The sequence below is a fragment of the Staurois parvus genome, unplaced genomic scaffold (assembly GCF_062004578.1).
Source record: "Staurois parvus isolate SC_StPar_1 unplaced genomic scaffold, SC_StPar_1.0 ptg000066l, whole genome shotgun sequence".
In the NCBI taxonomy this organism is placed as follows: Eukaryota; Metazoa; Chordata; class Amphibia; order Anura; family Ranidae; genus Staurois; species Staurois parvus.
The window spans coordinates 9,478,814-9,493,274 of record NW_028317862.1 but is presented as its reverse complement, the minus strand read 5'-3'; the positions used below and the strand labels follow the sequence as shown (position 1 = coordinate 9,493,274).

At 39.5% G+C, this 14,461-nt stretch overlaps 1 protein-coding gene across 1 annotated transcript in view; it reads left to right on the top strand.

Annotated features, from left to right (window-relative positions):
- Window positions 1–14,461, top strand: part of HFM1 (helicase for meiosis 1) — a 271,262-nt gene that overhangs the window by 221,828 nt on the left and 34,973 nt on the right. The window contains exons 31-33 of the mRNA XM_089668958.1: window positions 5,077–5,166; window positions 8,866–8,984; window positions 12,403–12,405. Coding sequence (XP_089525084.1) covers window positions 5,077–5,166; window positions 8,866–8,984; window positions 12,403–12,405 — 212 coding nt within the window. The remainder of the gene's footprint in view (window positions 1–5,076; window positions 5,167–8,865; window positions 8,985–12,402; window positions 12,406–14,461) is intronic.

The window sequence follows — 14,461 nt, the reverse complement described above, 5'->3', positions numbered from 1 at the left end:
AGTGGCCATGGAATATTATGGAATGGCTCAGGCATAGTTCCAAGACACTTCAGTGTAGCATCTCTTGAGAGACTGAAGATTCTCTAGAGCAGTGGTTCTCAACCTTCCTAATGCCGTGACCCTTTAATACAGTTCCTCATGTTGTGGTGACCCCCAACCATAAAATTATTTACCCAGTAATTATAATTCTTGAGTGTCGTTTTACCTCCAATACTGCTGCTTTCAACACAGTAGCTGCTTTTAACAGAGTAGCTGCTTTCAACACAGCAGTTGCTTTCTACATAGTAGCTGCTCTTTACACATCGGAAATATGTGTTTTCTGATGGTCTTAGGGGACCCCTGTGAAAGGGTCGTTCGACCCCCAAAGGGGTCGCGATCCACAGGTTGAGAACCACTGCTCTAGAGTAACAGATATGGACAGCAGAGGGAGCATCTGAATGTAATGGTTATTAAAAACATTTATTTAAGTAGACAATTGGCAACTTACATGATACACATTGCAATAACTGGCGTGTAAGTGTAAACACACATACACTATATTGCCAAAAGTATTGGGACGCATCCCAAATAGTTTTCTTTTTGATATAGCATGGGGAAGGATTCAAACCTCTGTAGGATTTTCTTACTTTTGGTTTCCACATAATGAAGATTTTCCTCCTCAATTTGTTTACTGTATCTCAACAATGTCACAAAGTGACAAGAAAATATAATTTCTTCAGCTGTCACCAGACCTGTTTTTTAAATATATTTAACAATGGGGGCACCAAGAATCAAGCAAGAAAACCCATTAGACAGAGGTTATAACAGTTCCTAGCCTATCCAAGATATGAACAAATAATGTTTTGCTTGAGTCTAAATTAAGTTTGCAGCTTACTAGGGTAGTTTTTTTTTTTACAGTTCATGACAATAAAAAAACTGTATAGTTTTGTACATCTTTCGTGTTGCTATCTCTCTGCTGCTAGTCTGTTTTGCCTTGAACCAACTAACACAGTATTTTAGCTTGGCCAGATATTTATGCAAACATTTTCCTTAATATGAGAACGTACTGGTTGGTTAGGCCTGTCTAAATAGTATTATGCAATAGTGGCATTTTATATATGGAATTGTGATTATTCATTTTAATTATACAAGTGCTCATGCACAAGAGGTGTACAATTTTCTGTGTTCAGATTAAAAATTTATATAGATCTGAACACAGCAGTATTCTATACTACGGGCCTGTGCACTATTTTGGTCCACAGTGCTTAGCAATGTAAACCAAAACTTAAAAAAATTATGTGTTCTCAGTCCTGTGTATGGAATGTATTGTACACTGTATGCATGTAAATGTATATGCTAATGTTTACATGTATACATTATACAACATACATGGACTCTGTTGGCTGTTTCTTCATGTGTAAACAAAACCGTAATAGTGCAGCCAGTCACAGTGTTTCCAATCACCATCACACCAGTCATGGGGTCACCAGACCAGTTTAGCTAGAAACGGTGTTCCTGGTTGACGCCACACGAGACTGATGCAGCCAGCAACAGTTTTCTTGATCACCACCACACCAGTCCCATGTATGTGAGCAACAGAGTTCCTTATTACTGCCACATCAGCCAGTGTCGCCAAACCAGTGTATGCCAACAACAGTTGCTAATTGCAGCCACACAAGTCTCAGTGTCACCAGACCAGTGTAAGCCAGCAACAGGGTTCCAGATTGCTGCCACACCAGTGCCAGTGTCACCAGACTAGTGTAAGTCAGCAGCATTGTCCCTGATCATGGCCACACCAGTTCCACTGTCACCAGACCAGTAGCCAGCAACAGTGTTCCTAATTGCTACCACACCAGTCCTAGTGTCTCCAGAACACTGTAAGCGAACAACAGTGTTCCTTATCACTGCTACATGTCTCACTGACACCAGTGCAGCCAGCAACAGTGTTCCTGATCACTACCACAGCAGTGTAAGCCAGCAGTGATGTCTATGACTGCTGCTAACTTACACTGGTCTGGTGACACTGGGACTGGTGTAGCAACAATGTTCCTTAACCACTTCAAGTCCGGACACTTTTACCGCCTTCCTGTCCAGGTCAATTTTCAGCTTTCAGCGCTATCACACTTTGAATTACAATTGCGCGGTCATGCAACACTGTACCCATATGATTTTTTAGCATTTTTTTGAGACAGATAAAGCTTTATTTTGGTGGTATTTATTCACCACTGGGATTTTTATTTTTTTTTGCTATATAAATGAAAAAGTCCAAACATTGTGAAAAAAAGTGTTTTTCTTATAAAATTTTGCAAATAAATAATCTTTCTTCATAAATCTTGGCCAAAATTTATTCAGTTATCTTGTTAGTAAAAAAAAATAACCCAAATTAGTTTATAACCAAAAATTATCATTTAAAAAAATTTTTTTACATTTTTATTTTATTTATTTTTTTATATTATTATTTGTTTTTTTGTTATTTTTTACGGTCACCCTAGCAGTACAGTGTCACCATGGTGACACTGTACTACTTGGGGGTTATGAAGATTTTTTTTTTTTTTTTTTTTACACTGATTGCTTTTACACCCATAAAGGCTTTAAAAGCAATCATGTCTCCTTCTCTCTGGCTGCATTCTTGCAGCCATTGAGAACTACTGTGTGAGCTGTGATTGGTCACAGCTTGTCACATTGTACCTCTGTGATCATTCACAGATTTCACAGTGCTGCGTGCTCCCAGGGAGCGAGCACAAGCAGGGGGCGGGAAGGCTGTTTATAAACAGCCACCCTCGCCTGCACTGCCACCGTCCGACCGTCTATATACAACGGCCAGACGGGAAGTGGTTAATGCTGCCACACTATTCCTAAGTGCCACCAGACCAGTGTAAGCCGGGAACAGTGTTCCTGATTGCCACTATACATGTCCCACTGTCACCAGACCAGTGCAGCTAGCAACATTGTTCCTGATCACCACCATACCTGTGTAGTGTTGCTTCTGCCTGCTGCCTGTACCTACCCTGACCTGTTTATTGACCATGTTTCTGCCTGCCTCCTGGACCGATCCTTTGCCTGTTTGCTAACCATGTCTATGCCTGCCGCCTGAACTGACCTATCTGCATGCCCAACTGACAGTGTTTCCGCTGTCCTGGTACTCCAGGGTCTCCAAAAATGTGATAGGTAGTCAGGAAATTAGATGTGTAATTTATGCCCATAGAATGCCTGAAGGTGCTCCTTGAGTTTTCGGTGCCTCTTTGCATGTAGGCTATAAAAAAAAGTCTCACACATGTAACCCTATACTTGGGAGTAGTAGTAGCAGAATGTGTTTGGGGTGTAATTTTAAGTATGCCTATGCTGTGTGTGAGAAATAACTTAAAATTATAACACTGTTAAAAAAAAAAATCACAACTTCAGAAAACTCTCCATGCCTTTTACTAAATACCCTGGACTGTCTGTTTTCCGAAAGGAGACATTTGGGGGTAATTGTACTATCCTGGCATTTTAGGGGCTCAAGAAACAAGATTGGCTGACAGTAGATCAGGACTGATCAATTTTCAAATATAACTGTTTTTTTTCATCAAAAAAATGTAGCAGAATACATTTTGGCCTCAGTTTATGAATAAAGATTATTTATTTGCAAAATGTGCTATCAGAAACTAATAAAAGTTTTCTTTTTTTTTTACATTTTTGTTCTTTTTTCTTTTATATAGTAAAAACCCCAGAGGTGAATAAATGCTACCAAAAGAAAGCACTATCTGCCTCAGAAAATTATATAAAATTATTTTGGGTATAGTGTTGCATGAGTATTTATCATTCAAGGTTTGACAGTACTGAAAGCTGAAAAATGGCCTGGACTGGAAGGGGGTGTAACAGTGTGCTCTTCATGTGGTTAAATACCCTCTACTCCATGTTTGGGCTATGTCTGAATAGGGCCGCATACAGTTTGGAAGATTTGGACAGGGCAAGTGCCTAATCTTCAACAAATGCCATGAGGATAGATGATTTGAGCAGAGCCTGATCAGAAGGCTACAACTGATTGTCATGTAGATTTCTACCAAAATAGGAATTAGTGAAAGTCCTTGTAAAAGGTTTGCTTTTAATCAATAGTTGGCATCAGCAACCCCAATGATTTCCAAATGTATTTACTATAGGTAAAGTATCTGCTACCACTGCCTGAAGCCATTGTGACTGTAGTGTGTTTTCCATCAATGGCCTCAACACAATTAGGGAAACTGCATTGTTCTAGAAATACCAAGGAAAAACAACACTTTGCTAACAAAGAGTAACAACAAACTGCTTAAAGAATGAACACATTTCTGCCTGGAATCTATTTACTGACTTTTGGTGATTATCATCTGGCCTATATTGATCACATGAGGCAAATAACAAGCTGCATCCAAGCTGCACAATATACATGAAAACATATTAATGACACAAGCAAAACCCATATTGACATACATAAAAAAAAACATGAAAACGCATCATGACGTATCAAAAACTCACTGATACCCAAGAGCACAAGTATGAATGGGCACGAATAGTTTAAAAACCGCCATGCCTGCTGACATAATTCACGTTATTTTGTGAACATCTTAAGCATTCAGAATGTTTTTTTAAAGTTTTTATTTTTTGGCATTGGCTCTAAATTGCGGTATTCTAGTGAATATTAACCCTTGCCTTTATTATTCTGAATGATATGAAGATACTGTTTGTTTATGGAAGTTTATTGCACAAATGAATTTAGTACTGTATATGTAGGTATCATGATTATTTCTATTAATAATTGTAATCACAATGAAGGAGGAAGCATGGTGGCCTGTTTGTGTTTTTATTTTTTTATTTTTTTTTTTAATAGGCAGTTTCTGTGTACTATAAACATAATAATTGTGCAATACATCTAAATTATCATAGCAGTATTAACTGATACAGCTAAGGTGCAGATTTTGTTACTAATTACAAAGTAAAGTTGTAATTTATATTATCGCTGGCAGTATTTTCTGTGTACAACATTGTTTATAAAAAAAAAAAAGACAAGTTTTTTTTATGTATTTATACTTTGTTAAACTTGAGAAGTCTGACACAGTTTTTTTTATCTTCTGTTAAATGCAGGATACCCCAGCTCACTATCAGTGCTAAAAGCTGGTATGAGAGAATGTAACCATTACTGTAAAAATAAGGAGGCTTGTGGCCATGAATGCTGTAAGTTTACTAAGCAGTATGTGCCTATTTCCCAAAATAATTTCAGAATTGAAATAAATGATAATTTATTTATGAGTTGTTATATTGTAAAGTGCTGAGCAAACTGTTGGCGCTATATAAATCCTGTATAATAATATTAATTTTTCAAATAAAATCCTATAACAATAAATTTAATTTTGGGGTATTATCTGATTTTGTCAGGGAACTGTATAAAGGTCTTAAAGACATTGCAGATGGCACAATGTGCTACTTTTAGTGCTATGGTATAACTGTGCTCTGTAGTTTTCTGTCTAAGGATACATGACAACTTCAGACACTAGGTAAAATCAATCAGTGGCCTGTGAAGACTGTCCAGGAAATACTACAACTGTGTCATTTAGAAAATCCTATAATGAATATTTTAACCAGATGTACCTTGAAAAACAAATTCCGTCCATATCCAGAAAGTTCTTCATGGTGCTATTGGATGGGACTAGTATGTTCAGGCATGGTTGAAACACAGAGAGGATGGGGTTTGTAAAAACTGAACATATGGTTTGTATTCTTGTCAAGCTGTTCAGGGCCATTGGAAATACAAAGATAACTGGCAATATTGTGGTTTACCAGCTGTAGACAATGTATGCCAAGACACAAATTAGAGGTAGGTAGCCTGAACATTGTAAGTCTAATTAAATGGTAGGTTTTATGTTTTTCTGGCTTACTTTTAAATTAAGGCTACCATTTGTCCCTGTTTCCTGAGGACAATCCCCATTGTCAAGGGTTTTTCTGTAGGAAATTGGTGTCCCAGGAATCCGGGCAACTTAGTACATTGCAGTATACAGCTCCCAAATCAAAGCACAATGTGCAAGCATCAATAGAAAACTTAATCCTGACTCCATTATCTATCCTGACTCCTGAACTCTGTGCATTATCCAATCCTGACCCTGATCTCTGCATTATTTACTCTTGACCTCTGCAGTCTGAGTTTACTTATACCTGAATCCTGGACTCTCTGTGTTACTTACTCCTGATTGTTGAAATCTGTGTGTTACATACTCTAAACTCTGCACGTTACTTAAAGTGTTACTAAACCCACAGCAGTAAAATCAGTCTGTATATGCAGTAAAGCATGCTTGTTATACTCACTGTGGAGCCTAAGGGGTTAATCCTCCACATTGTGTAAAAAGGATGTTTGATCCTGTCTTCTCTGATCCTCCCCTTCTTCAAGTGTCTCCTAAATATCTCCTGATAGGACAGAAGCTCGGTGCCAAGCTGTACATGCTCAGTTTGGTGTGTATTGCTAGAGAGTTTTTTTTTTCTTGGGAGAGTGCATGTGATCAGCACAGGGCCAATCAGCACTGTCCAGACAGAGGTCAGTGGTCCTGCATCCTCCTACAGGAGAATGAAAACTCCTCCTACAAGCTGTAACCAGTGCTTTGCTGGACACTGATAGAAGTCACAAGACTGCTATATACTGCTGACGAGAAACAGTATTTAGCAGTTTATATTTACTAAAATAATTACATTTCCATGTTCTGTATACTGTGGGAGACCCAATATAGTGAATGTAGGGTCCTGGGTTTAGTAGTACTTTAATCCTGATCCCTGCACTCTGTGTGTTACTTAATACTGTCACCAGAACTCTATAATTTACACTCTCTCAACCCATAGCAGCATAGGCCCCCTGTTACCACAATTTGGCCACACCCACAGTTCACCCCACCATTCCTCTTCTCTTGGTTCCCAAGGTATTTTGTCTATATACAGTACCTTCACCTGTCAGCCTTTTGTTCCCAAAGTCTGTGACTGATTGTTTTATACCAGATTGACAGTTTGGCTGGCCCAAAACCGAATCTTGCAAACAAAAAAAAATGTTTTGAGGTGCTGAGCACTATCCTCTGACACCTCTCTCACAGCTTTCAGGTGCTGGCAATTGCTATGTTTGTTCTGCTGGGGCACTCTGCCTTGGTTTCATTGAAAAATGTTGACTTATCACTAAATACTAAATTATAATTGCCAACATTTCAGGAAAAATTTCCAGGGGCATTTTTTTAAATTGTTAACCTAATGCCATACTTTAAATAATCATATAGATGTCAAGGTCCTACCTTTTCCCTGAGGTTATGTTACTCCATGTGCTGGCATCCATCTTGGATTTCGGCTGTGCATGGTGGGAATCCTTTTATGCCTTCAGGTCTCTGGGATCCATCCCCCAGAGGGGTGTGGCTGATGACATATAAGCCTGTGGCCCGCACATGCTCTTTGCACTTGTGTCTTGTGTCTTTGTGTTGCTATTACTCTGTTCTGACTCTCGTGACTCTCCTGGTATCTGATTCGGCTTGTGACTCGACTATTCTTTGTATTCTCCTTTGATCTGACCCTCTGTTGCTGAACCCGGCTCGTGACCTGTGATTCTCGTCTGCTGTCCTGTACTGTTTTGTCCTGTTGTTGTTGACCCGGCCTGTCTGACTACTCTTTTGTCTCTTCCACCAGCTACACGCCATTGGCGGCGGCCATTACCGCAGCTGAGGTGTCTCGGGGGCCGCCACCTGGTTCCTGGCTGCGTGAAGTCCATCCCCACCATCAGGGGCCCTGGTGAAGGGCAGCCTGGGACTTAGACCCCGCGCCCTGAGGGACTTCGGTCTGTGGGTGGTGGTCGTCAGCCAGTGCGTTACATTGTTAGGCCTGCCTGTCCGTTCCTCGGCCCCTGCCCTGACAATAGGAGAGAGCTGTAGTTATTATGGCTAAAGAAAAACAAAAGTAAACAAAAACAACAAAGTACTGGTAGTAACCATAAACATGTAAACACTAATCCCAAGGTTTTATCAGAAGACTGCAGACATTAACTAAGTGAACAATTGTTCTGCACAGTAAAGAAATGGTGAAAACACTAAATATATTTTAAAAAATGTAATGAAGGGTTAGGTTTACCGTTTGTAACATGTTACATGTTACATCCGTATTAAGGGTGTAGCATGTTACATGTTACTGTGCAGCAGACCCCCCCCCCCGTGTTGAAGATGCCTGCCAGGTTAAGCCATCTCGAACATAACTCATTAAAAAGAAAACTTTTTTTATATTTGATTAACTAATTTTTATGTATACTACATTTTTAAAATTATAAGACGCTTTTTATAAAGCAGCGAATGTGACACCGCTGCAGGTGAATCAATCAATGGAATTGTAAAATACATGCTATATGTTTTGTTAACTGCAAAACTGTTCAACCTGTTCACTTCTGTTGCTTAAAGTATACTATGCTGAAAAGAATTGTTGCTAAATAAATACTGCTACCAAAAAGGTTCAAGTGTATTCCTGGCACTGAAGGGCAGGCACACCCTGATCATGCATCCTACAATGAAATGTTTCATATCTGATCATCCTATCCAGAAGTTGAGCCACTTACTCTCAAACCGTGTGAATATACTAACCTGCATATCAAATTCAGGATGCTATTGAGGGCCACTTTGAAGTGGGCCTGGTAGGTGCTGGGGCCTTATGGTGCCTGCATTTATTTGACACTTGTGTTTCACGCTAATTTTTTAATCTTCAGCACGGGTGTACTTTAAATGTAGTTTGCAAGGCTCATGTAAACCTGAGCTTTGTACAGAATTGATGATGTAATATGTTTATTTTATCGTCTTTAGAACTTGTGATCTGAAACTGTGACAGCCTGACATTTACACATTAAAATATAATCTGTTTATTTACAAATAACAGGCAAAATTGGAGTCTCTCACAAAGCTGACAGTAAAACTAATTCAAACTTCTCTTCATATCTGAGTGATCTAAGGAATCGAAATTCAGTTTCATCGGCTCCACCAGTGAAGAGACTAAAGGTAACATGATCAAAAAGGCAGGACGTGGAAATTCAAAGAACATGTCATTACATAAAATGGCTTTTGCGACATCAGCACATGGATTACTTAATGAATCTTACATTAGCCGGATAGTTAAACTAACGTCATGCAGAGTGAGAGCAGCGCGCTCGCTATGCCGAATTGCAGACCCCCACTGTGGCATCCATAACAGCACAAGTCTGGTATCTGATGTTTATGAGGCAGACACGTCTCCCTGTGTTCATTGTCTTTCGCTGGAGCAGTAATTGTTTCCTTTTATTCATGTCTGGAACTCAATTTCAGAGAATGATAAAAGGACAGTAGCAAACTAGAACAAAAGCTAGAGCTACATTAACATAATTTTAATAAAATATGACAAACCTCTATATAATAGTGCTTTTACCTTATTAAACATGGGTCGACATAGTTCTGAAAGGATATATTCTTTTCGAAAATAGTTTTTATAGCATAGGTTTACAGATTATCCTTTAGAAATGTTTTTTTACACATAAAAATATATTTGGAATAGGCAGGGTCAAAAACGTAGTGGGGTTGATTCACTAAAGCAATAGAGACTGTACTCTCTACACTTGTTCACTTTGCAAAGTGAAAATTCATTTAGCATAACCCCTTCATGACGGAGGGCAAAACAAACCTTAAAGCCTGAACAAAGTTTTGCAATTTTGACATGTGTTATTAAAACTGCACATATCATCGAAACTAATTCCGGAAATTTTTTTTTTCAGGAACAATTGGTCTTTCATTTGGTTGTAAATTGTAATATGATATCTGCTGATTTTTTTTTTTCTGCTATTACAATTTTTAAAATTTAGCTGTATATTTCTAGTTATGACTATAACCTACCACCAGAGAACAACCCAAAATAAATTCTACTGCTCTTGACGATCACAGCAATACTACAATACTACATATGTGTATATCAAGGGTATAGAAAAAATTCAGGTCCAGTCAGTGGAATTTTCTTCCAGCAGAAGTCCAAATTGTATGTTTGTGCAATGACTTGGATCCTTTACATTACAGCCCTCTCCTCCTATATCACAATCTCCTTCTAAAATCATTGTTCTTAGTCCCCCTTCACATCTCAGTTCCCTACAACTTCACATCAAGATTTGCCACACCAGAGTCCCTCCTTCACAGCAGTGTCCTCAGCCCCCCCTTCACAGTACTTTGCTCAGCAGCCCTTCACATAACCCCCCCCTTTCACGGTAGTGTCCTCTGCCCCCTCTTCACATCACCCCCCCATAGTAGTATCCTCTGCCCCCCTTCACATCACCCTCCATAGTAGTATCCTCTGCCCCAGGGGCGGACTGACCATTTGGAAACTCGGGCACTGCCCGAGGGCCCGGGGTCAGTAGGGGGCCCCATGAGATGCCCCTGGTACCTTTTTCATAGGCTTTTTTGAGTTTGGGCAAGGACACAGGGGCCCCATGATCCTGTATTGCTCGGGGGACCCATGAGTTGTCAGTCCGCCCCTGCTCTGCCCCCTTCACATCACCCTCAGCAGTAGTATCCTGTGCCCCCCTTCACATCACCACTCACAGTAGTATCTTCTGCCCCCCTTCACTTCTCCCCCTACAGTAGTATCCTCTGTCCCCCTTGATATCACCTCCCCAAAGTAGTGTCCTCTCCCCTTCTTTGCATCACCCCCACAGTAGTGTTGTCTTTTCTTTCTCACATCACCCCCCACAGTAATGTCTTCTGCCTTTCATCCCCTCCCAGTAGTGCCCTCTGCCTCCTCAATAGCAGTGTCTTCTGCCCCTTCTCCTTCTACAGTGAGGTTCTCTGCTCCTCATAACAATGTCCCCCCACAGTATTGTCACTGCCATCATATTGCTCCCCCACACAAACAACAGCTGTGTCCTAGCTCCCTTCTCCTAACTTACAAGGTACAAAGCAGACCGAAGAGCGGGAGGCAGGACAATTCTGGATGGAGGGCGGGAGCTGCCAAAGTTAACCTTTCATATTAACAAGCTGGTGGTTGGTTGCTAGGACTATCCTGAATCCTAGCAACCAGTCACTTTGAAAGGTTAACTCAGGCAGGTCCCACTCCCGCCCACCATCCAGAATTGTCCTGCCTCCCACTCTCCATTCTGCTGTGAGAGGCTGGGAGAATGGACCAGCTCCTAAGTGGCACAACTGTGGTGCTCTGAACAGGACAGTGACTTGGTCCAGATCTGGACTATAGTCTGCCATATAGTGATTAATGGTGTATCTTATTTGCTGTTTGTTCCCACTGTAGGGCCCAGAAACAGTAGTGCACATTTTGTTTTCCTACCTAAAACACACTGACACTAACTGACACTGATACTAAATTAATTCAGTTTTTTTAAAAAATAAATTGACTCTGACCTAGATTAAACCCTGATTTAGCTGTTTTTTCTTTCTTTTTTTTTTCTTACACACACTTATTTGTTTACACTTTAATTCTCTAGCAAAGAGAAATATACAATGTATCTTTTTCTCCATTCAAGAGGAGAAAGAAAACACAGGGAGAGCTGAAGAATGACTGATCAGAGGTTATTACAGTGATCAAGTGATCAGAAACTGGGCCTCCTAGTTCCTGATTGTTAGTATGGGACCCAAAGCTGGGCTCTCACCTTGCACAGAGATTTTCCAGCTCACAGAACAACAATCTAAGCCTCAGCAGACTTAAAGTGATTGTCACTAGGGGAAAGCTAATGCTGCAGACGACTTTATAATGTACACATGCAAAAATAGCCATAATCACATAATTTAACAGAAACATGCACCATATACAGCACCTGCTGTGGTCGTTTGCACATTAAGAAATCTCTCTGACACACGCTGCTACGCCCAAATAGAAATGTAACATCATTTTAAAAATACAGTAGCCCTCACAGAGGCAAATATTCTTACATCTCTGAGTGAGAGCATTCAGAGATACAGCTTTTAAAACATTGTTTTAATGGACAAAAAGAGAAAAGCTACAAGAAAATTATTCCAGAACAGGTATTAAAAAAAGAGACAATAAGCAACCGTAAATTAAACAGAATTAATCATAAATTTTACTTAGCAAAGTTTACCTGCTCATTTTGTCTAGTACACACGATGAAAAAATCAAATGAAAATAACTGCTTTCACAGTGATTGCTCAATAATGTAATCATTTGTACATAGCTTCCAATGTCTGATCACAACAGTTCAGATAAGCGTTCCGAAGGAACATGAGTGAAAATGTTTCTCATTTGGTAACAGAACTAGCGATTTTCATGTGATTAGTATAGTATTAATACAAAAATATTCAAGGGATGAAGACCACGCATGATCAGAAATTAAAGAATGAACCAGAAGACGAGGCAATGAAAACAAACATTGTGCAATACGAAATGTGTTCTGTAATACAAAAAAAAAAAACACGAACGAGGGGCGAGTAAGAGATGGTCCTCTCCCCTCTATCTCCCCCCCCCCTTTTTTTCTTTTTTTTCTTTTTTTTCCTCCTCCTCCTCTTCTTTAGAGACCACTTACCACGTTCTAACCGCTACACCAAGCCTGAATATGCACCACCTTTTTCTGCTCTATAAATGGCCTACTATAAACATTTGCGGATCCCACTTCTCCTTCAATGCGAAACGAAACTATTCTGCCTCTGATAAACGCATACCTTAACTACACCTCTACAACTAGAATTGATAGGCTTATACATGGAACCGGCTCTCCCAACACCGCCCTACGCTCACCCTCCTGGTTTTATGGCCCTGAGGCCTACACATACCAATGCCACCTCACCAAAGATTTGGGCGGTCTCCTTACCTGGGTTTTACTGAGGAGTTTACCCTTATTTATCCCTGCTATGGAACTATGTCCTTTTGTACTGTAATGTATGACCACTGTATATACCCAATGTATACTTTATCTTTTCTAAAAAGAAAGAAAATGGGTGTGATACAAGAAGTGCCATCATCCATATAACATCATCCTTATAACAATGCAATGGAAACACCCTCTTTTTGGTGGGATTTTTAGAGGCACAAGTCAAACCAAAAATATTGTAAAAGATAAAAAAAAAAAAATTCTTTTTGCTTTTACTACTATGACATTGGCTTCCCCCTATTTGCATGCCATTACAACTCCTCTATATTTTATTGTTTATACAGTTTCATCCAAGTTAACATTGGGGATTAGGCATCTCCTTTGGTCGCCCCTTGGGGGCCATGGAGGGGTCTCTCCTGGAGGCTAATGGGATGGCGGCTGTCCTTTTTCCTTTCTCCATTTTCATCCTTTCATTCATGGGAGGATTTTGAAGATATTGGTTACATCCACTTTATGAATGGTCTTAGTCAACTGGTGGCTGTTTCATGTTCTCTGCCCCAAAGTGGTGCTATGTACAGTAAGTGAAAAAGTAGGTTTCTTGAGAGTGTAATTATTTCTTTGTTGGATATATTTAAGACATGACAGTAATGATGTATTTACTATAGGTGTCATGCCCTTAAAGTACTTCTGAAGAAGAGATTACTGTCGGTCTCGAAACACGTCAAATGCATGCATGATTCATGTACCTACTGCAAAATCATGTTTGATGTTACTGCCATATTTTGTAATTATATGTCTTTTTAACTTTGTATAGATAAAATATGGTTTACTAAAAAAAAGTATCTTTTACAATATTTTTGGTTTGACTTGTGCCTCTAAAAATCCCACCAAAAGTAAATATACTGTGAGTAGGCAGCAGGTGCAGGCCTTCTTCCGAGTTTGGGGTGCATGCATGCGTGCCCCCTGCCAACCCATGCTGGCATTGGACACAGCATGTGTTTGGTAGCTGATTTTAGCCATTGTTTTTGGCTGAAGTCAGTTGACCGGCTGTGTCCAATCACAGATAAAGTTCTGTGTTTACAAAACACAGAACTCTGTGGTCAGGGAACAGCGATTTGGCTGTTTTTTCTCCCTCCAAAGCAGGGAGAAAAAACAGCCATATAGTAAATTAAAAGCAGCACTCATTACGCACATTACACATTGTTAGGCATACAATTAACTCCTTGATTGCCTCTGTATTTTAACTCCTTCCCAGTCAGTGTCCTTAGTACAGTAACAGTATACAGTATTAGCACTGATCACTGTACTAGTGTCACTATTGATGTCAGTGTTAGTTAAGGTACCTCCCAGCCAGCGTCCGCTTCCGCCAGATTGCAAAGTACACTATCACTGTCCTATAAGTTGCTGATCACTGCCATTACCAGTATAGTGTCATAGCTGCATACATTCCAGTGTATATACCATCAATTGAAGTTGCTATAACTTTCACACAAACCAATTAATATACACTTCTTGAGATTTTTTTTTACCAATAATATGTAGCAGAATACATTTTGGCTCAAATGTAAATTTTATTTTTTTTTTATTTTTTTTTTTATAGGATATGTTTTATAACAAAGAAGAACATATTTTTTCCCCAGGAGTTTTGGTATCTTTTCATTTAAATAATAAAACCTAAAGTAGTAA